At 44.8% G+C, this 22,737-nt stretch overlaps 1 protein-coding gene across 1 annotated transcript in view; it reads left to right on the forward strand.

The window, feature by feature from the left end:
• The window catches only part of col4a3 (collagen, type IV, alpha 3), a 49,857-nt gene that overhangs the window by 18,712 nt on the left and 8,408 nt on the right, over positions 1 to 22,737 (forward strand). The window contains exons 10-39 of the mRNA XM_072461962.1: positions 340 to 402; positions 1,365 to 1,400; positions 1,633 to 1,680; positions 1,763 to 1,837; positions 1,902 to 1,946; positions 2,209 to 2,271; positions 2,398 to 2,442; positions 3,015 to 3,068; positions 3,202 to 3,243; positions 3,821 to 3,896; positions 3,974 to 4,009; positions 5,648 to 5,812; positions 6,066 to 6,239; positions 6,312 to 6,382; positions 6,450 to 6,638; positions 7,254 to 7,419; positions 7,488 to 7,580; positions 8,223 to 8,327; positions 13,649 to 13,743; positions 13,802 to 13,952; positions 14,019 to 14,132; positions 14,203 to 14,370; positions 14,462 to 14,551; positions 14,686 to 14,820; positions 16,202 to 16,300; positions 16,370 to 16,459; positions 18,249 to 18,388; positions 19,575 to 19,701; positions 22,403 to 22,483; positions 22,596 to 22,697. Coding sequence (XP_072318063.1) covers positions 340 to 402; positions 1,365 to 1,400; positions 1,633 to 1,680; positions 1,763 to 1,837; positions 1,902 to 1,946; positions 2,209 to 2,271; positions 2,398 to 2,442; positions 3,015 to 3,068; positions 3,202 to 3,243; positions 3,821 to 3,896; positions 3,974 to 4,009; positions 5,648 to 5,812; positions 6,066 to 6,239; positions 6,312 to 6,382; positions 6,450 to 6,638; positions 7,254 to 7,419; positions 7,488 to 7,580; positions 8,223 to 8,327; positions 13,649 to 13,743; positions 13,802 to 13,952; positions 14,019 to 14,132; positions 14,203 to 14,370; positions 14,462 to 14,551; positions 14,686 to 14,820; positions 16,202 to 16,300; positions 16,370 to 16,459; positions 18,249 to 18,388; positions 19,575 to 19,701; positions 22,403 to 22,483; positions 22,596 to 22,697 — 2,938 coding nt within the window. The remainder of the gene's footprint in view (positions 1 to 339; positions 403 to 1,364; positions 1,401 to 1,632; positions 1,681 to 1,762; positions 1,838 to 1,901; positions 1,947 to 2,208; positions 2,272 to 2,397; positions 2,443 to 3,014; positions 3,069 to 3,201; positions 3,244 to 3,820; positions 3,897 to 3,973; positions 4,010 to 5,647; positions 5,813 to 6,065; positions 6,240 to 6,311; positions 6,383 to 6,449; positions 6,639 to 7,253; positions 7,420 to 7,487; positions 7,581 to 8,222; positions 8,328 to 13,648; positions 13,744 to 13,801; positions 13,953 to 14,018; positions 14,133 to 14,202; positions 14,371 to 14,461; positions 14,552 to 14,685; positions 14,821 to 16,201; positions 16,301 to 16,369; positions 16,460 to 18,248; positions 18,389 to 19,574; positions 19,702 to 22,402; positions 22,484 to 22,595; positions 22,698 to 22,737) is intronic.

Below are 22,737 nucleotides of genomic sequence, written 5' to 3' on the forward strand. Positions count from 1 at the left end.
ACTGGACCTGGACTGGACCAGGACTGGAGCAGGACTGGACCAGGACTGGACCAGGACTGGACCAGGATGGACAGGCTGCAGATGGTCCAGGACTGACTTGCTTCCATTTGCAGATGGACTGTGGAGCTAGAACCATCAGGAGGAGAGAGGCTCATGTGGTGTGGGGAGAGTTCTTCCTGACAGATGAGGAGCATTATTTAGAATATTATACACTACAAAAGTTTAACAGATGAACTCTTAGACCCAAGGCCTGGCCCAGAGCTCAAACACAACTGACACGCCGTTCATAAAAGATCACATGACTCTGCTGCTTTTTTCTGATTGGTGCTTTCTTACCAGGGAGAGGAGGGGCTTCCCGGACCTCCAGGATTCCCAGGACCAACCGGAACTTTAGGACCTTTGGTAAAAACATACTCTTATTCTCATGTGTGGAAATCTTGGAGTTATGTTTTGGATTCCTGGCCCCCTCTGCTGGTGTTTTGTACATTTTTTGTTGTTCTACAGGAAAACACAGAGGAGCTTTCACTCTCCTGCACTACTTAGGGCTCATGCCATTTTATAGTGGTGCGGCAAGTAAATAGTTCGCTCAAAACGTACCACAATGCACCTTGAAAAGTATTGTCCAGCGCTGGTCACTAGACCGATGTTTATACAAACCACAATGCACTGGCAGCGACCGATCCTGAAGTGGACACGACACACCTGAGAGAAGAGCTGTTTAAAAGCTCAGTCAAGATGTATTATCGATAAATAAACTGTTGTGGCAGCTCACCTTAGCTTGAGCTGTAAAAAGATCACCATCACGGACAAAAAGTTAAATTATCTAGTGTGTTTGATGTTTAATGTGAGATCAATGTCGCATAAAAGTTTTTAGTCCATAAATATGTCAGATGTTGACAAATATTTAATACAGAATGCCATTTTTGTTTGAGTTCTGCTGACTTTTGTTTTTTACCAGGGCGACAGAGTCACTTGACCCCAGAGTCACATGACCCCAGAATCACTTGACCCCAGAGTCACGACCCCAGAGTCACTTGACCCCAGAGTCACATGACCCCAGAATCACTTGACCCCAGAATCACTTAAGCCCAGATTCACATGACCCCAGAGTCACTTGACCCCAGAGTCACATGACCCCAAAGTCACATGACCCCAGAGTCATATGACCCCAAAGTCACTTGACCCCAAAGTCACTTGACCCCAGAGTCAGAGACCCCACATTGTTCAGAGTGATGAGAACATAGTGAGTCTGAATGACTGAGTCAGTGTAGAGTCTGATAAAGAGGGCAGGACTGTGTAGTGAACGAGGGGTGAGGGACCATGGAGGACACGAGGATTCAGCCCCTCTCTCTCTCTTTCCTCAGGGCCGAGTCGGATTCCCAGGACCAACCGGAGAAAAGGTCCTGCCCACTCTGTGCTCTTATTGGCTCTGTTTCTGTGCTCTGATTGGCTCTGTCTCTTTGCTCTGATTAGCTCTGTCTCTGTGCTCTGATTGGCTCTGTCTGTGCTCTGATTGGCTCTGTCTCTATGCTCTGATTGGCTCTGTCTCTGTGCTCTGATTGGCTCTGTCTCTGAGCTCTAATTGGCTCTTTAACAATGCGTCGTCTCTTTAACAATGCGTCGTCTCTTTAGGGCCAGGAGGGCCCCAGTCCTGTAGTTCCAGGATCCCGGGGCCAGAAGGTGCGTCTCCACACTGATCCTTAACACTTTATAAACACTTTACAGAACTCACCTTTAAATGCGTAAAACATGATATCTGTAGGGAGAGCGAGGGCCACCAGGGGTCCCAGGACAGAAGGGCATCAAGCTGTACGCGTCGGGTCCCCAGGAGCTGAAGGTTTGAACTCATTACTCATTCTTTATATAAATATGAATATGTTAATGAGATGTTTGTGTTTCAGGGAGAACCAGGCGACCCGGGTCTGAAGGGCTGCAGGGGCCCCACGGTGAGTACAAAAGCTGCAGGGGCCCCTCAGTGGGCTGCCCTGTGTTAAGGTCCAGCCTTATTTGCCTCAGAGCTGTGCCTCGTTCATATTTGGCGTTGTGAAATCTCAAACACAATTTTTAAAAGAGAAATAAAATAAATTTGCGGCTGCTGAATGTCCAAATGTCTGGATTTCGAAAACAGATGGAGATTAAGCCTTTAAATATGTTCCACAACATGAATAATAACACTGTCATTAGCTTTGGTCGTTGTTTCTTTTTCAGGGACTTCAGGGAAACGCAGGACCTAAAGGACTAAAGGGAGAGCAAGGAGAGCCAGGATCTGAGGTACGAGTGTTTCGACCTGGTTTTGACCTGGTTTGCACTTGGTTTGGACTTGTTTTAGACCTGGTTTGGATCTGATTTAGCCCTGAGTCAGTTTCTGTCCATGGTGCTGAAACAGATGTGTTTCAGGGTAAAGATGGAAAACTTGGATATCCTGGAGAACTGGGCCAACAAGTGAGTCTCAAACATACACCTGGTCTGTGATTATATTTACTTAGTGGTTAGTCCTGCTTTAGTCCTGCTTTAGTCCTGGGTCATTCTCGCTTTAGTCCTGCTTTAGACCCGCTTTAGTCCTGCTTTAGTCCTGCTTTAGACCCGCTTTAGTCCTGGGTTAGTCCTGCTTTAGACCTGCTTTAGTCCTGCTTTAGACCTGCTTTAGTCCTGCTTTAGTCCTGCTTTAGTCCTGCTTTAGTCCTGCCTTAGACCTGCTTTAGTCCTGCTTTAGTCCTGCTTTAGTCCTGGGTTAGTCCTGCTTTAGTCCCGCTTTAGACCCGCTTTAGTCCTGCTTTAGTCCTGCTTTAGTCCTGGGTTAGTCCTGCTTTAGTCCTGCTTTAGACCCGCTTTAGTCCTGGGTTAGTCCTGCTTTAGTCCTGCTTTAGTCCTGCTTTAGTCCTGCTTTAGTCCTGCTTTAGACCCGCTTTAGTCCTGGGTTAGTCCTGCTTTAGTACTGCTTTAGTCCTGCTTTAGTCCTGCTTTAGTCCTGCTTTAGTCCTGGGTTAGTCCTGCTTTACCTGTCCATGTTTCAGGGAGACCCTGGTATTCGTGGACTCCTGGGTCCTGCTGGAATTCCTGGAGTCCAGGTGAAATATTGTATTATCATTATTAATATCACGCACAGTTGATAAGTTATGACAAATGCTTAAAGTATTTTTCTTTGTGTTTCAAACCTGCTCTCCACTCCGTCCCGGTCCTTGCCTGGTGGTCTCTGCTCAGGGAGAAAAAGGAGAGCGCGGTGCCCTTGGTCCTCCAGGAGAGGTCAGTCTCAGTCTTACACTTGTTTACCCAAAGCTAGTTCTGGTGCTGGACCTGGAGTTGGTGCTGGAGCTGGTGCTGGTGCTGGTTTTAGATCTGGAGCTGGTTCTGATGCTGGTTCTGGAGTTGATTCTGTTGTTGGTTCCGGAGCTGGTTCAGGAGTTAGAGCTGGTTCTGCTGATTTCCACTGCTGCTCCTGGTGCAGTTACAGCTGGTTCTGGTGGGACACTAAACATTACCTCTAAATGTTATTGTCAGCTCTTGCTAAAGGAAATGATGGAGAAGTTAAACAAAGTACATTTTTTGTTCAAATACAGTCAAAGTAAAGCCACCTTTTTCAAGCTTAATATGTTTTTAATGGCCTTTCAATACCTTTATACTACTTTATACTATACAAGTGCTATATATTTAAAGTGGGAAGTTTGTTTTTTGCACCAGAGTAGAGCTAGTTTCTCTTTCAGTTGCTATGGCAACAAACTAGCTAGAATAGAACCAGAACCAGCTTGGAACCAGAGCTTTGGTGGAAAAGTGTTGTCAGGGTCAGTGATGTTGATCAGATGTTGCTCTTTGTTCTTTAAAGGGCCTTGTCACATATGTGAAGGGCCTCCAGGGGCCCCCGGGTCAGCAAGGACCCCCTGGGCTCCGTGGAGAGACAGGTAACGTAACACTAGCAGAGCAGCAGAGTGTAGCATGCTGGGAAATGTAGTCTGAGCTCAAGATTCTTGTGTTCCAGGTTTCCCAGGATTCTCAGGGCCTCCAGGAGAGCCAGGTTTGTGACTCTAATCCTCTTCTCCCCCTTTCACTTGTGTTTGTCTGGCCACGAGCCGTGTGGGTCGATTGCATGGCAGTGGCTCGACCTTTAGGCGTGTGCTTGTGGCTCTCCTGTTTTTTATGTTTTCTGTGCTATAAAATAGTGGTGCACTGATACGGACATTTTAGGCTGTTACCGATACTGATGTCATTGGAAACGCTTGGGCTCATAACCGATAGAACCGACTTGCATTTCAAATATATATATATATATTTAACAAAAGAAATATTGCTGTATTTTAAAATAAGGATCAAATGTATTTAAAAATGTTGCATTAGAACACATTATACCCTTCATTTGTAGGAAAACGTTTTAAAAATAAGTTTAGATATAGATAGGCCTTTAGAATATATGATTATACCTCACACTTTGTGTCTCTGTACGTCTGTCATCGTGTTGCGGTCGCTGTTACAGCAGCTCCTCCTCAGTCTCTCCTCCTCAGTCTCTCCTCCTCAGTCTCTCCTCCTCAGTCTCTCCTCCTCAGTCTCTCCTCCTCAGTCTCTCCTCCTCTGTCTCTCCTCCTCAGTCCCTCCTCCTCTGTCTCTCCTCCTCAGTCCCTCCTCCTCTGTCTCTCCTCCTCAGTCTCTCCTCCTCTGTCTCTCCTCCTCTGTCTCTCCTCCTCAGTCTCTCCTCCTCTGTCTCTCCTCCTCAGTCTCTCCTCCTCAGTCTCTCCTCCTCTGTCTCTCCTCCTCAGTCCCTCCTCCTCAGACTGAGGAGTCCCTCCTCCTCAATCTCGTTCCTCCTCAGTCTTTCCTCCTCGATCTCTCCTCCTTGTATTGGAGGAAAAAAATCATATAATGTCTGAAAAAACATTGTGTTTATTGCGGGTGAATTCACGCTTATATATATATAAAAAAAATAAAAAAAAAAAACTTTCTGAGTCTTTTGACTCAGAATAAAGACTGGATTAAAGCATCTGTCCACGAGCTGTTGTTTTCCCCCCCCTTGGTTTCTTCCTGTGTCTGAAGGGACGGCAGCGCTAACTCTTTCAAAAACAAGACATAACATCACGGACTGATATTGGTGCTTTTGGACTGAAACCGATATTACTCAATGACAGGATTATCGGTCGATACCGATACCGGGCCTAATTCCGATCTTTACTATACATTTATTATTATTATTTACTATTTTATTAACATGTAATGGTAATGTAATCCCTCACTCATCCAGCAGGGGGCCATGTTCAGACTCTGGTCACATGACCTTTCCACTTTTACCAATAAAACATATTTAAAAGACATGAATTGAGGGTCTTTAGTAAATAGAAAGTACAAGGTAAAATCTGCTCTGATACAAACTTTAAAACTCGTTTAATTAACAGAAGCTCTTCTTCAGGGCTTTCAAATGGAAAAATAAAGCTAGAACAGGCGTTCTTAATGAATAATGGTTTTGACATTATACTTTCGAATTACTTAAGTGGCTCGATTCATGTCTTTTAAATCTAATCCTACTTGTCCTTGAGTAGTACCTGGATGGACCCAGTGACACGCTCCCACTGTCATTTTTAAAACATGATATTTGTTCTTTTTTTCTATTTCTTTGAAACACTTTGTTATTTTGTTCATGTGTTTTCTTGTTCTGCTCTTGTCTCAGGTTCCGGGCTCCCAGGAGCTCCAGGGCTTCAGGGGCCCCCAGGTTTCTTGGGCCCCAAAGGAGAGATTGGAGAACCAGGTCCTGTCCAGTTTGGACCACCAGGACGAGATGGGGCTCCAGGCCCAGCAGGATCAACGGGAGAGCGTGGAGATCCAGGGAGCAATGGTTTGTGACCTTTGAACCTGCCATTTCCCTATTTGAGTCATTTACAAAACGCTAGACATTAGTTTGACTATATTCTTTTATTTAATTAGCCAGAAACAGTTAATCATGTTAACCTGTTTTATTTAAGTGTCACAAGCTTAAATACAATTGTGCAAAGAAGAAACTGTTGTGGCCACAATGTGGGGAAAAGAGAAAGGTCACGTCCACGAAACAAGCTGAAGCCTCTTCCTGAGTCTGACTTGTGTTTCTGCAGAGCCGGTAAAGGGGGCTTCAGGGGCCAAAGGGCTGAAAGGCCTGATGGGCCCCAGTGGTCGTAGAGGAGCAGGCGGAGAACCAGGGGCCCCTGGCGACCCGTGCTTTAGCTGCTACCCAGGGCCCCAACCTAGGGAAGGAGAACCAGGGCCCAGAGGAGATCCTGGAGCACAAGGTTAGACTGAACCAGGACTAAACTAGTTCTGAACCAGGAATAAATTAGACCTCACATTTTTCTTTCTGACAGGAACTGAGGGGCCTCCAGGGGCTCCAGGACAGAGGGGACTCTCAGGAGGGCCGGGCACTCGGGGGCCACAGGTTAGAACCAGTGTCTCACTCATGTTTTAGATCTGATCTGTATCATAACCTTTGTCTTTCTTTGCAGGGTCCATTTGGGCCCCCAGGAACACGTGGGGCCCCTGGTCCTCCCGGTGAGCCAGGCCTGCAGATCACACTGGGCATTAAAGGAGAGAACGGGGACTCTGGGCCTCCGGGGGCCCCTGGAGCTGACGGAAAAGAAGGAAACTCTGGAGATCCAGGTGGCAAAGGGCCCATAGGTGCTAAGGGCCACGCTGTGAGTGTTTATTCTAATTTATCCCACGGTCAAAAGAGCGGTGTGTGTGTTTCTTCTGTCGCTATGGCCACTGTGAATCACCTTCTAAAGCTGCGCCATGTTGAAGGCCACAGATGAGACGCTTTTATAAAGCAAACGTTCTACTTTTTGGGAAACATCCCATTATTTCAACTTTGACTAGAACATTTGATCAGCAATAATGAGTTAAACAAACATGACTGACAATAAAGTCTTCAAAGTAAAGGATCCCCAGATGTTTGTCAGAGTCGCCAAGTGTGGAAGTGGACCAGCTTTTGACACAAGTTCACCAGTTCTTATCCCGACTTTTTTTCCTGAGGAGTAAATTATCGTGGGCATCACCATGGCAACATAAACAAATAAGCAGCAGCAGTTTAGAAGTGAAAACTTTTAAGGATGCTTAAAAGGGCATCCTGCTTGTTCCTGATGAACAGACCTGACTGTGGGAGGGCATCCTGCTTGTTCCTGATGAACAGACCTGACTGTGGGAGGGCATCCTGCTTGTTCCTGATGAACAGACCTGACTGTGGGAGGGCATCCTGCTTGTTCCTGATGAACAGACCTGACTGTGGGAGGGCATCCTGCTTGTTCCTGCAGGTGTTCGGCTCCAGAGGAGACCCGGGTCCAGAGGGAGAAACCGGGTCCAGAGGGCCCCCAGGGCAGAGGGGCCCCCCAGGACCCACAGGCATTGGGGCTCCAGGATTCACCGGCCCCAAAGGCAGTGTGGGCCCCCAGGGGTTCCCAGGGGCCACAGGAGCACCAGGTGAGAGAGAGACTGAACCAGGACAAAATAAGGAACTAAACCAGGACTAAACGTTGTCTGTTTCTCAGGGGAAAAGGGCGAGGCTTCCATCCAAGACATCTCTCCAGGAGAACCAGGTCAAAAAGGATCCAAAGGTCTGCCCGGGAGTCCTGGAACTGAAGGTTAGTCCAGGGCAAATCCAGAGCAGGAGCAGTTCTGGGGCGTCATGGGTCTGAGGAACATCATCAAACCTTAATGACAGACTCGTAGTCCTAAGTTAGTCGCCTGACTCCTCCGACACAAAGCACCAGAGTTTATTTTATTTATTTATTTCGTTTTCTGTGGGACTGTGCACTCTGATCGACAATCAACATCATAACAGTGTAAACGGTCCCAATTTAGCCAAACGTTTTCATCTGCAGTTTGTCTGCCAGAAGGTAATAGACATCCTGAAGAAATAGTCACAGCTCGGACTGGCACGTGTGGCACAGCTCGGACTGGCACGTGTGGCACAGCTCGGACTGGCACGTGTGGCACAGCTCGGACTGGCACGTGTGGCACAGCTCGGACTGGCACGTGTGGCACAGCTCGGACTGGCTCGTTCATCATCTGACATCATCAGTAATAAAACATCTAAAACACTAAGATCATTCCCACATAAAACAAACCTTAAATTCTACAGACATTATGACACTTTTAGAGGAGATATGGATATGTTTCTGGAGACATGAAGATGATCTGCAGAATTTCACTGGAGATTAAACCTTTGAGTCTTTTCCCTTCATTCAAAGTGTCTTAACATCCTCAGAACGCTTCTGTTTCAGGTTTTGCCGGATTCCCAGGAAGACCAGGACCTCCGGGACCCAAAGGTCTGAAGGGAGACTCAGGCTTCTCCATACAGGGGCCCCCAGGGTTCCCCGGTGTCAAAGGTCAGTCCTGTAATGTGGCTCTGTGTGGTATACGTCAGTGAGTAATACTGCTATTTTAATTGCACTTTGATAAAAAAAAAAAAAAAAACGTTTGCCTATAAATATTTTATAGAAACACGTGAAGTGACACACAGACTCAGAAACAGTCACAGAAACACAGAGTCACAGAAACACAGAAACACAGAAACACAGACACTCAGAAACACAGACACACAGAAACACAGACACACAGAAACACAGACACACAGACACACAGACACACAGAAACACAGAAACACAGAAACACAGACACACAGAAACACAGACACACAGACACACAGACACACAGAAACACAGAAACACAGAAACACAGACACACAGAAACACAGAAACACAGAAACACAGACACACAGACACACAGAAACACAGACACACAGAAACACAGACACACAGAAACACAGACACACAGACACACAGACACACAGACACACAGAAACACAGACACACAGACACACAGACACACAGAAACACAGACACACAGACACACAGAAACACAGACACACAGACACACAGACACACAGAAACACAGAAACACAGACACACAGACACACAGACACACAGACACACAGAAACACAGACACACAGAAACACAGAAACACAGAAACACAGACACACAGACACACAGAAACACAGACACACAGAAACACAGAAACACAGACACACAGAAACACAGAAACACAGAAACACAGAAACACAGACACACAGAAACACAGAAACACAGAAACACAGAAACACAGAAACACAGAAACACAGAAACACAGAAACACAGACACACAGAAACACAGAAACACAGACACACAGAAACACAGAAACACAGAAACACAGAAACACAGACACACAGAAACACAGAAACACAGAAACACAGACACACAGAAACACAGAAACACAGACACACAGACACACAGAAACACAGACACACAGAAACACAGACACACAGAAACACAGAAACACAGAAACACAGAAACACAGACACACAGAAACACAGAAACACAGAAACACAGAAACACAGACACACAGAAACACAGACACACAGAAACACAGAAACACAGAAACACAGACACACAGAAACACAGACACACAGAAACACAGAAACACAGACACACAGAAACACAGAAACACAGAAACACAGACACACAGAAACAAAGACACACAGACACACAGACACACAGAAACACAGAAACACAGAAACACAGACACACAGAAACACAGACACACAGAAACACAGAAACACAGAAACACAGAAACACAGAAACACAGAAACACAGAAACACAGAAACACAGACACTCAGAAACACAGAAACACAGACACACAGAAACACAGAAACACAGAAACACAGAAACACAGAAACACAGACACTCAGAAACACAGAAACACAGAAACACAGAAACACAGAAACACAGAAACACAGAAACACAGAAACACAGACACTCAGAAACACAGAAACACAGACACACAGAAACACAGAAACACAGAAACACAGAAACACAGAAACACAGAAACACAGAAACACAGAAACACAGAAACACAGAAACACAGACACACAGAAACACAGACACACAGAAACACAGAAACACAGAAACACAGACACACAGACACACAGACACACAGAAACACAGACACACAGAAACACAGAAACACAGAAACACAGAAACACAGAAACACAGACACACAGAAACACAGAAACACAGAAACACAGACACACAGAAACACAGAAACACAGAAACACAGAAACACAGAAACACAGACACACAGAAACACAGAAACACAGAAACACAGACACACAGAAACACAGAAACACAGAAACACAGAAACACAGAAACACAGAAACACAGACACACAGAAACACAGAAACACAGAAACACAGACACACAGAAACACAGAAACACAGAAACACAGACACACAGAAACACAGACACACAGAAACACAGAAACACAGACACACAGACACACAGAAACACAGAAACACAGAAACACAGAAACACACACAGAAACACAGAAACACAGACACACAGAAACACAGAAACACAGAAACACAGACACACAGAAACACAGAAACACAGACACACAGAAACACAGAAACACAGAAACACAGAAACACAGAAACACAGAAACACAGACACACAGAAACACAGACACACAGAAACACAGAAACACAGACACACAGAAACACAGAAACACAGAAACACAGAAACACAGAAACACAGAAACACAGACACACAGAAACACAGAAACACAGAAACACAGACACACAGAAACACAGACACACAGAAACACAGAAACACAGAAACACAGAAACACAGAAACACAGAAACACAGACACACAGAAACACAGAAACACAGACACACAGAAACACAGAAACACAGACACACAGAAACACAGAAACACAGACACACAGAAACACAGACACACAGAAACACAGACACACAGACACACAGAAACACAGAAACACAGAAACACAGACACACAGAAACACAGAAACACAGAAACACAGACACACAGACACACAGAAACACAGACACACAGAAACACAGACACACAGAAACACAGACACACAGACACACAGACACACAGACACACAGACACACAGAAACACAGACACACAGAAACACAGAAACACAGAAACACAGACACACAGACACACAGAAACACAGAAACACAGACACACAGAAACACAGACACACAGACACACAGACACACAGAAACACAGAAACACAGACACACAGACACACAGACACACAGACACACAGAAACACAGACACACAGAAACACAGAAACACAGACACACAGAAACACAGAAACACAGAAACACAGACACACAGACACACAGAAACACAGACACACAGACACACAGAAACACAGAAACACAGACACACAGAAACACAGAAACACAGAAACACAGAAACACAGAAACACAGACACACAGAAACACAGAAACACAGACACACAGACACACAGACACACAGACACACAGAAACACAGAAACACAGAAACACAGACACACAGAAACACAGAAACACAGACACACAGACACACAGAAACACAGACACACAGAAACACAGACACACAGAAACACAGAAACACAGACACACAGAAACACAGAAACACAGAAACACAGAAACACAGACACACAGAAACACAGAAACACAGAAACACAGAAACACAGAAACACAGACACACAGAAACACAGAAACACAGAAACACAGAAACACAGAAACACAGACACACAGAAACACAGAAACACAGAAACACAGAAACACAGAAACACAGAAACACAGACACACAGAAACACAGAAACACAGACACACAGAAACACAGAAACACAGAAACACAGAAACACAGAAACACAGACACACAGAAACACAGAAACACAGACACACAGACACACAGAAACACAGACACACAGACACACAGACACACAGAAACACAGAAACACAGAAACACAGACACACAGAAACACAGAAACACAGAAACACAGAAACACAGACACACAGAAACACAGAAACACAGAAACACAGAAACACAGAAACACAGACACACAGAAACACAGAAACACAGAAACACAGAAACACAGACACACAGAAACACAGACACACAGACACACAGAAACACAGACACACAGACACACAGACACACAGAAACACAGAAACACAGACACACAGAAACACAGACACACAGAAACACAGAAACACAGAAACACAGAAACACAGAAACACAGAAACACAGAAACACAGACACTCAGAAACACAGAAACACAGACACACAGAAACACAGAAACACAGAAACACAGAAACACAGAAACACAGAAACACAGACACACAGAAACACAGAAACACAGAAACACAGAAACACAGACACACAGAAACACAGACACACAGAAACACAGACACACAGAAACACAGACACACAGAAACACAGACACACAGAAACACAGACACACAGAAACACAGACACACAGAAACACAGAAACACAGAAACACAGAAACACAGAAACACAGAAACACAGAAACACAGAAACACAGAAACACAGAAACACAGACACACAGAAACACAGAAACACAGACACACAGAAACACAGAAACACAGAAACACAGACACACAGAAACAAAGACACACAGACACACAGACACACAGAAACACAGAAACACAGAAACACAGACACACAGAAACACAGACACACAGACACACAGAAACACAGAAACACAGAAACACAGAAACACAGACACACAGAAACACAGAAACACAGAAACACAGAAACACAGAAACACAGAAACACAGACACACAGACACACAGAAACACAGAAACACAGACACACAGAAACACAGAAACACAGACACACAGAAACACAGACACACAGAAACACAGAAACACAGAAACACAGATTCAGAAACAGTCACAGAAACAGTGGTTTCACCCTGCACATTTACTTGCGAGTATTGAACGTCAGACCTGCTGGAGGCGTGTAGCGTTTCCTTAATACATTCTAATCTTACATCAGACGAGTGAGTGTCGAACCCCTAAGATGAAATGCTCCCGGGCCCCCAACCCACTTCGAAAAATTCACTGGGGTTTGATGTCTTAAATGTGTAAGGACTATTTATTTTCTAATTATATAATTTAATTTCCGCAATTCTGGTGCATTTTAGATACAATATTATTAGCAACTCATTACTCGTTTGTACATTTATTATGAAGGCCCCCCACACTCCTTAAATGTCCCTGAAAGGAGACACTGCCCGTCCCCGTCTCTTCTGAAGAACAGATCGAGGCTCTAGAAAACACTACAGGCTGTAAACTATTGACGCTTTCAGTTGCATTTATAAAAACCTGATTTACACGTTTGTAAGAAGTTGAACCGCTTTGACTTTGCGCACATGTCAGCTCCTCAGAGCCGTACCACGACACATGTCTTGTTTCATTCAATCTTTTTCAATGTTTTGAATTTGATCAAATTTGTATCACCTAAAGACCGCTTTGCTCTTTGTGGTTTGTAGATTATGCGTGCAAAGCTCCCAGCGATGCCCCTGATCTGTCTGCCTCTGTTTAAACTGTGGCTTGTGGAGCACGTCTCAAACTTCATATAGAGAGAGGGGCGACACTTGCGTCCAAGTTTGAATTGATAAAAAGTAAAGATAGACTGTGCCTACTGTATAATTGTAGAGGAACAGTGCAGCTGCAGCACAAATAGCCTGTGCCATTCAGTCCAAACTGCCTGGTCTGGTTGGTGCCCTGATCAAACCACACACCTGCTGCAGTCGGATAAATCTGTGTCTGTGTCTCAGGAAACAAAGGTTTTCCTGGAGACCGAGGTGCGGCCAGTTTTGGGGTCAAAGGTCGAGCCGGCCCCTCAGGACCTCCAGGACGACCGGGACCCAAGGTGAGTCTCAGGGTCTCAACCGGTTTATCTGGGTTTTTTCTAACTGCGTATGCTTCAGGGAGAGCCTGGCTTCGGGCTCCCAGGGGCCCAAGGACGAAGAGGCCCCCAGGGAGAAGAAGGAGCTGTGGGGCGCCAGGGCGACCAAGGAGCCCCTGGTCCGAGCGGAGAACCAGGACGACCAGGAGAGGGTGGAGCCATGGGAGAGAAAGGTATGAACCAGGACTAAACCAGAAATAAATCCAGACTAAACCAGGTCTTTGTGTGGGTCTGTTTAGGGGACTCTGGAGCCATTGGAGCGCCTGGACCTTCTGGGTTTGTGGGTCAGTGTCTTCCTGGACCACGTGGACCTCCAGGGAAACCCGGACCTTTTGGACCCGTGGGGTTTCCAGGTAAAGACTTCGTTTAAACACGGAGATCCTTAGTCTGAGATCCTCAGTCTGACTTCTGACTCTTTTTCAGGTGTAAAGGGGCCAAAAGGGCCCCTTGGGGACCCCGGGCCCCCGGGCATCGGGAGCATGGGGCCACCAGGTTCTTTTGGGGCACCAGGCTACGATGGAGAGCCAGGGCCCGTGGGAGCTGTGGGGAGAAAGGGCAGAGCTGGGGCCCCCGGTGCTGCAGGAGAGACTGGTAAGAACATATGACTCTAACGGACCAATCAGAGCAGAGCATTTGATTGCATATGATTGGTTCTTCAGCTCAGCCTCTTTTTCATCCAAAGGGGCCACAGGGGAATACGGGCCCCCAGGACCTGTGGGCCCCCCAGGACCTCAAGGAGAACCAGGACCATTAGGGCCAGCCGGACCAACAGGTGAGTCAGGTCTAAACTAGGACTAAACCAGGTCTGAATCAGGTCCAAACCAGGACTAAACCAGGCCTAAACCAGGACTAAACCAGTTCTGAACCAGACTCTGTGATGCACGTTCTGACACTCATCTGTTTCAGGAGAGTCGGGGGCTTCAGCTGCCCCAGGAGTCCCAGGGCCCAGAGGAACTCAGGGGGATGCAGGAGCCCTGGGACCCAAAGGAGAAAGCAGAGTGATCAGAATTTCTGGAGAACCTGGTCCCCCAGGAGCCCCAGGTTTAGTTCTCTGTCTCCTCTTTGACTGGGTTGGGTTTGGGTAAGGCTGGGTTAATGTTAGGGTAAGGTGGTTTATCACATGTTTATCTTGACTTTCGGACACATGTTTGTGTTACCTCTAGGTCACATGTTAGTGTTTACTCTAGATCACATGTTAGTGTTTACTCTAGGTCACATGTTAGTGTTTACTCTAGATCACATGTTTGTGTTTACTCTAGATCACATGTTTGTGTTTACTCTAGGTCACATGTTAGTGTTTACTCTAGATCACATGTTAGTATTTACTCTAGGTCACATGTTAGTGTTTACTCTAGATCACATGTTTGTGTTTACTCTAGATCACATGTTTGTGTTTACTCTAGGTCACATGTTAGTGTTTACTCTAGATCACATGTTTGTGTTTACTCTAGATCACATGTTTGTGTTTACTCTAGGTCACATGTTAGTGTTTACTCTAGATCACATGTTTGTGTTTACTCTAGGTCACATGTTTGTGTTTACTCTAGGTCACATGTTTGTGTTTACTCTAGGTCACATGTTTGTGTTTACTCTAGGTCACATGTTAGTGTTTACTCTAGGTCACATGTTTGTGTTTACTCTAGGTCACATGTTAGTGTTTACTCTAGGTCACATGTTTGTGTTTACTCTAGGTCACATGTTAGCGTTTACTCTAGGTCACATGTTAGCGTTTACTCTAGGTCACATGTTAGTGTTTACTCTAGGTCACATGTTTGTGTTTACTCTAGGTCACATGTTTGTGTTTACTCTAAGTCACATGTTTGTGTTCACTCATGGTCACATGTTTGTGTTTACTCTAGGTCACATGTTAGAGTTTACTCTAGGTCACATGTTAGTGTTTACTCTAGGTCACATGTTAGAGTTTACTCTAGGTCACATGTTAGAGTTTACTCTAGGTCACATGTTAGCGTTTACTCTAGGTCACATGTTAGCGTTTACTCTAGGTCACATGTTAGTGTTTACTCTAGGTCACATGTTTGTGTTTACTCTAGGTCACATGTTTGTGTTTACTCTAAGTCACATGTTTGTGTTCACTCATGGTCACATGTTTGTGTTTACTCTAGGTCACATGTTTGTGTTTACTCTAAGTCACATGTTTGTGTTCACTCATGGTCACATGTTTGTGTGAACTGTTGGTTGAAGGCCAACTTGAGCGTCCAGTCGTGGTGCACATTCCATGCACATTATTATTATTACTTTATTTTACCAGGCAAAACATTAAGAACAAGTTCGTATTTACAGTGTTGGCCTGAGAGAGCTAGAGAGCAACCAAAGTGAAGGGAGAGGGTCTTCCAGAGTGAACATTGTTAATAATTCATGTTCTGTGATTTTTACAATAACTTATCTCTCGCTCTCTCTGTAGGACCCTCGGGTGCCCCTGGAGAGCGAGGGGACCCCGGTGTGTTGGGACTCAGGGGATTTCAGGGTCGAGACGGTTCTGCAGGACCAAGTGGAGCTCAGGGTCTGAATCAGGACTCGGAATAATCTGGGCAGATTTGTTTGAATATAAACTGAACTGTGCCTGTTCCAGGAGCCGCGGGAGAGCCGGGGCCTCATGGAGAGTCTGGTCTGCCTGGAGTCTGCGGGCCCCCGGGGGACACAGGCTTTATGGGCCTCCCAGGTAACATACATACAGACACTGTTCTGGTTGTTTTTACAAGTTTAGTACAGAGTTGGTCTGCAGCTTTATGGTGTAAAACTGTCTAAATCATACTGTTTAGCGCCACCTACAGGGGATTTGATCAAGTTTAATTTGAACTTTGTACACGTATACAGTGAGGAAAGTGGCAGTTTCGGCCACGCGCCGCGGCTCTGCAGTCACTCCCTTTAAAATATCCATAAATGACATTGTATGATTTTTAAATAATGTATTTGTAAGTAATTGCTGCAAATAAGTATTTGAACACTTGCCAATTCTGGCTTTCAAAGACCTGTTAGTCTGCCTTTAAAAAGTCCACCTCACTTCACTTATTCATCTAAATTAGTAGCACCAGTTAATAATCCCCCATAATCAGACTCCAACTACTACAATGGGCAAGACCAAAGAGCTGTCAAAGACACCAGAGACAACATTTTAGACCTCCACAAGCTGGAATGGGCTACAGGGAAAAATGGGCTACAGGGAAAAATGCACTGTATTAAGGAGAGAATCAACACGCCCATTCATTGTGACATTTTGGGTAACAACCTCCTTCCCTCAGGGTCAGGGTCTTCCAACATGACAATGACCCAAAGCACACAGCCAGGAGAACCAAGGCGTGGCTCTGTAAGAAGCATATCAAGGCTCTGGAGAGGCCTATAGCCAGTCTCCAGACCTAAATCCAATAGAAAGAGGGAGCTCTGTGTTGCTCAGCGACAGCCCTGAAACCTGACAGATCTAAATAAGATCTGCGTGGAGAAGTGGGCCAAAATCCCTGCTGCAGTTTGTGCAAACCTGGTCAAGAACAACAGGAAACATTTGACCTCTGTGATTGTAAACAAAGGCTTCTATACCAAATATTAAAACTTTATAAGGTGTTAAAATGCTTATTTGCAGCAATAACATACAAATTAATTATTTAAAAATTATACAATGTGATTTCAGGATTTTTGGTATTTTAATACAATAATTTCTAAGTGGGAGAACATGCAAAATTGCAGGGTGTTTAAATACTTACTTTCTCATCACTGTATGTGAATATTATGCATAGCCAGTGTTCTGATCATAGATCTATTCTATTAATCAGGGACTAACAAGGGCTGACAGGGATGTACAGTTTACAAAACAGTCAAATTTGGTGGCGATTGCAAACTATTTTCTTATCAAACTTTTTCCTCGTTCAAAATCCTTCAGTTTTCTAAAATACAGCATTTTAGCTCGCTCTACTTTGTGAGAGTCATGGGATACATGTATGTACGTTTGTGTGAGAGAACAGCATTACTGCACATGTTCAGTGGCAGGACAGACACCAGATGTACCAAGCTAGAGGCTAAACTGACAACAGAAGATGAGTTTGTCCATTGACTCAAAGTAGCAGCCATGTTTAAAGACCGGGGCTTGGGTCTTTTTTTAACTTCTAATAATAGTCATTATTAGTCAATCATTGAAGCCCAACTAATCGCGATGAGTCTACAGTAGTTGTATTTCTCTAAAGGTAATGTTTGTCTGGACTAAACAAACTCTAAAACACATACAAAAAGTCCTGTTATTGTGTGGCATTATTAAGTGGCATTATTTGATCAAAATGTCAAAAAAGAATAAACTATTTCTGATTTTCATCAATAATATACTTTATTCACAAACAACCTCTTTCTAGAAGCCGTCAGTCACCACATTTCAACCTTAATTTGGAAATAAATGTTTTTTAAAAATCTAGAATACTTATAGAATGGTCAGTTTCAGCCACAGACGTGACCCTGGTTCTGTTCAGGCTGTAAAGGAGACAAAGGATCCAAAGGACGGTGTGGTGCTCCAGGCTCGACTGGACCCTTGGGACTCACCGGAGTTAAAGGTCAGAAAGGAGAACTGAGCTCCGACGGAAAAGGACCCAAAGGAATCAAGGGAGACAAGGTACAAAAACCCTTTGTGGGAAAACTGCCTAAAACATGTTGGTCCATGAGGACATGATTAAACAGTTAAAGTGTGATATATTTGCTCCACAATTAATGATAATATTAAAACTGATGATGATATATATATATATTTTTCAAACCAGCATACTACATGTCCAATTCCAATAGAACCTTTATACACATCTTACCCAAAATGCATGGTTTGAAGCAGGTGGTCGAAGCAAACCTTTTACACCACAGAGACCAATCACAGAGCGTTACACCACAGAGACCAATCACAGAGCGTTACACCACAGAGACCAATCACGGAGCGTTACACCACAGAGACCAATCACAGAGCGTTACACCACAGAGACCAATCACAGAGCGTTACACCACAGAGACCAATCACGGAGCGTTACACCACAGAGACCAATCACAAAGCGTTACACCACAGAGACGAATCACAGAGAGTTACACCACAGAGACCAATCACAGAGCGTTACACCACAGAGACCAATCACAGAGCGTTACACCACAGAGACCAATCACAAAGCGTTACACCACAGAGACCAATCACAAAGCGTTACACCACAGAGACCAATCACAGAGCGTTACACCACAGAGACCAATCACAGAGCGTTACACCACAGAGACCAATCACAGAGCGTTACACCACAGAGACCAATCACAAAGCGTTACACCACAGAGACCAATCACAGAGCGTTACACCACAGAGACCAATCACAAAGCGTTACACCACAGAGACCAATCACAGAGCGTTACACCACAGAGACCAATCACAGAGCGTTACACCACAGAGACCAATCAAAAAGCGTTACACCACAGAGACCAATCACAGAGCGTTACACCACAGAGACCAATCACGGAGCGTTACACCACAGAGACCAATCACGGAGCGTTACACCACAGAGACCAATCACAAAGCGTTACACCACAGAGACCAATCACGGAGCGTTACACCACAGAGACCAATCACGGAGCGTTACACCACAGAGACCAATCACGGAGCGTTACACCACAGAGACCAATCACGGAGCGTTACACCACAGAGACCAATCACAGAGCGTTACACCACAGAGACCAATCACGGAGCGTTACACCACAGAGACCAATCACAGAGCGTTACACCATATTGACCAATCACAAAGAGTTACACGGCCTCAGACTATGCTTTGTTTCAGGGCCAGGCCGGACCACCAGGGGCCCTTGGAGCCGGAGGCAATAAGGGGGACAAAGGAGTGGATGGGGCCCCAGGAGTCTGTGGCCCCTGTGGAGAGCCAGGGCACCCAGGACTCAAAGGCTTCAGAGGTACACATCTGTTTTTGTTCAGTGAAAGTGTGTCTTGACAGGTTTTTATGATTTTCAAGTTTTGACTTTATTTGATGGCTAAAACCTGTATGTAAATATGTAATTATAGTTGTAAGTCCATCAAGTGTAAAATCTGTGTAAATAGCAGAAGTAGAGCAGAGTTCTAAAACATTTTTATTACATCACATTGCGAGACAAAATTTACAACAGCTAACTTTTAAACTTTAGTTCATCAGAATAAATCTGCCTTCATAATGTTTTTTTTTGACAAATCATTTCCGTGACATTAGAGGAGTCCAGTGTACAACACTGTGGCTAGGCCACTGTATAATATACTGTGTATACAGAGTATATATATTTATATTTATATATATATATATATATATATATATATATATATATATATATATGTATATATATATATATATATATATATATATATATATGTGTATGTATGTATGTATATATACTGTGTATGTGTATGTATGTATTTATATGTAGGCCTGTGAGCTTGAGGGTTCTGCGCAGTATCTTTACTGTTCTTAGCGCTGCACTTTTCTGGTCCGAGATGTCTGATGTTTTTCCTGGGATCTGCTCAAGTCATTCCTCCAGTTTGGGGGTCACTGCCCAAAGTGCTCCGATCACTACGAGCACCACCGATACCATCACGCTCCAGGCCTTCTCCAGCTCCTCTCTGAGTACTTGGTATTTCTCTAGTTTCTTATGTTCCTTTTTCGGATGTTTCCATCCCATGGCACTGCAATGTCCACCACCACTATGTCCGGTTGGTTCGCCATCACATTTCTGTCTGTCTGTATTTGGAAGTAAGATAAGATAAGATAATCCTTTATTGTCCACACATGGGGAAATTTCATTTTCCCATGTCCCAGAGGAGGTGTTTCTCACTTTGGGGTCTCCAGCCCGTACTCTGCACAGATGTTTCTGTACACTATGCCAGCCACCTGGTTATGGCGCTCCATGTATGCTGTCCCTGCCAGCATCTTGCACCCTGCAGTTATGTGCGGGATTGTCTCAGGGCCCCCTTTGCGCAGCCTACACCTTGGGTCTTGTACCGTGTGGTAGATCTGGGCCTCTATTGATCTGGTATTCAGGGCCTTCTCCTGTGCTGCCATGATCAGGGCCTCTGTGCTGTCCTTCAGACCGGCTCTTTCTAGCCATTGGTAGGATTTCGTGATCAGCCACTTCAGTTATGTCCCGGTAGTACATCCCTTGTAGAGGCTTGTCCTTCCATGATGGTCCCTTCAGCACCTCATCATCCTCTGTTCCCCATTGTCTGAGACATTCACGGAGCATGTCATCTGTAGGAGCCTTGTCCTTGATGTACTTATGGATCTTGGACATTTCATCCTGGATAGTGGCTCTCACACTCACTAGTCCTCGGTCTCCTTCCTTATGGCTAGTGTACATGTCTCATGGTGCTGGATTTGGGATGGAACCCTCCATGCATGGTTAGGAGCTTTCATGTCTTAACATCTATGGTCTGTATCTCTTCCTTTGGCTAACTGATTATTCTTGCAGGGTATCAGATCACAGGCAAGGCGTAGCTGTTTATTGCCCGGGACTTGTTCTTGCCATTGAGCTGGCCTCTGAGGACTTGCCTCACTCGTTTTAGGCATTTAGCCGTAGCCGCTTTCCTTGTTACCTCTTTCAGGTTGCCATTTGCCTGTGGGACTCCCAGGTACTTGTGACTGTCCTCAATGTCTGCTATCGTTCCTTCTGGGAGTGAGACCCCCTCTGTGTGGACTATCTTCCCTCTCTTAGTCACCATCCGACCACACTTCTTTTGTCCGAATGACATTCCGATATCTGAGCTGTAGATCCTGGTGGTGTGGATCAGGGAGTCAATGTCCCGCTCGCTCTTAGCATACAGCTTGATGTCATGAGGTGACTCAGCCAACTATATATATATAGTATATATATATATACATACATACACACAAGACAAGATGCCTGCCGACACAAAAACAGAACAATGTAGTTTAGTAGTGAAACAAATTGTCACTTCACAAGAGGCTTTATCAGCACTGAAGACACTCAAGTTCAGGACCACAGAGTGCCGTGCAGCTTCATCTTAAAGCCACAAACCTCTCTATCGAAGACAGTGAGGTGAAGATTCTAAGCAGGAGAAAAGATGGTTTGAAAGAAGAGAGGCAATCTTTGTTAAAAAAAAAAACTTCCTTAAATAGAAACGGTGGGTTAAGATTCAACCTTCCGGTCGTTTATATTGGAATTTTGCATCCCTGGAGAGGTAGACGCTGGATTCTAATCAGTTACACAGGGAAGTGAGGGATTGAGACAGGTAACAATAGGAGGCTGATAGACCATTAAAGGATTGATAGGAAACAAAGAGGAAAGTTTGATAGAAAACAAAGAGGTTTAGATTCTGGTGAAACCAATAAATCCTTTCATCAGGAGGTCCCGCCCGGTGGGCAGGGCCCACTCAGAGTAGGATAAATATCTGAGTTCCCGTTCTTGATTCGCATCTTGAGAATGACTCTCGGATGAGTGTCGAAACATATCAAGTCCAGATGATACAACTGAATCTTTTTCTACAATGGAACACTCCTAATCAAATGAGGGATTACACTGACAAACATATATATATATATTGTGTTTTTGTTAAAATAATTCAACCTGACACAGACCACAGTGAAGGATGATTCTGTCCCCTGTATTTCAGGGACCCCTGGTGTACCTGGGATGAGGGGTTTTGATGGGCCCCAAGGGGTTAATGGGCTCCCAGGCTTCAGTGGACTCCCAGGTAAGAGTTAGTTCCTCCTCCTCTGCTCCTCCTTCTTTGCTCCTCCTATTCTCTTTATCCTCTGCTCCTACTCCTCCCTTGCTCCTCTGACTCTGCTCCTTTAACTATTTAGGAAATAAAGGAGCTCCAGGAGACCCAGGTCCTTCAGGTCCAAGAGGAACTCAGGGCCAAGATGGGATCCCAGGGCCCGCCGGAGAAAAGGGAGTCATGGGAGGTACAACTACTGTCGATAAGTCTGTTTAAACTACTGATGA

This window comes from Eucyclogobius newberryi, unplaced genomic scaffold, assembly GCF_026437365.1.
Source record: "Eucyclogobius newberryi isolate DKJ021-1_F unplaced genomic scaffold, fEucNew1.0.hap1 SCAF_10, whole genome shotgun sequence".
NCBI classification, from domain to species: Eukaryota; Metazoa; Chordata; class Actinopteri; order Gobiiformes; family Gobiidae; genus Eucyclogobius; species Eucyclogobius newberryi.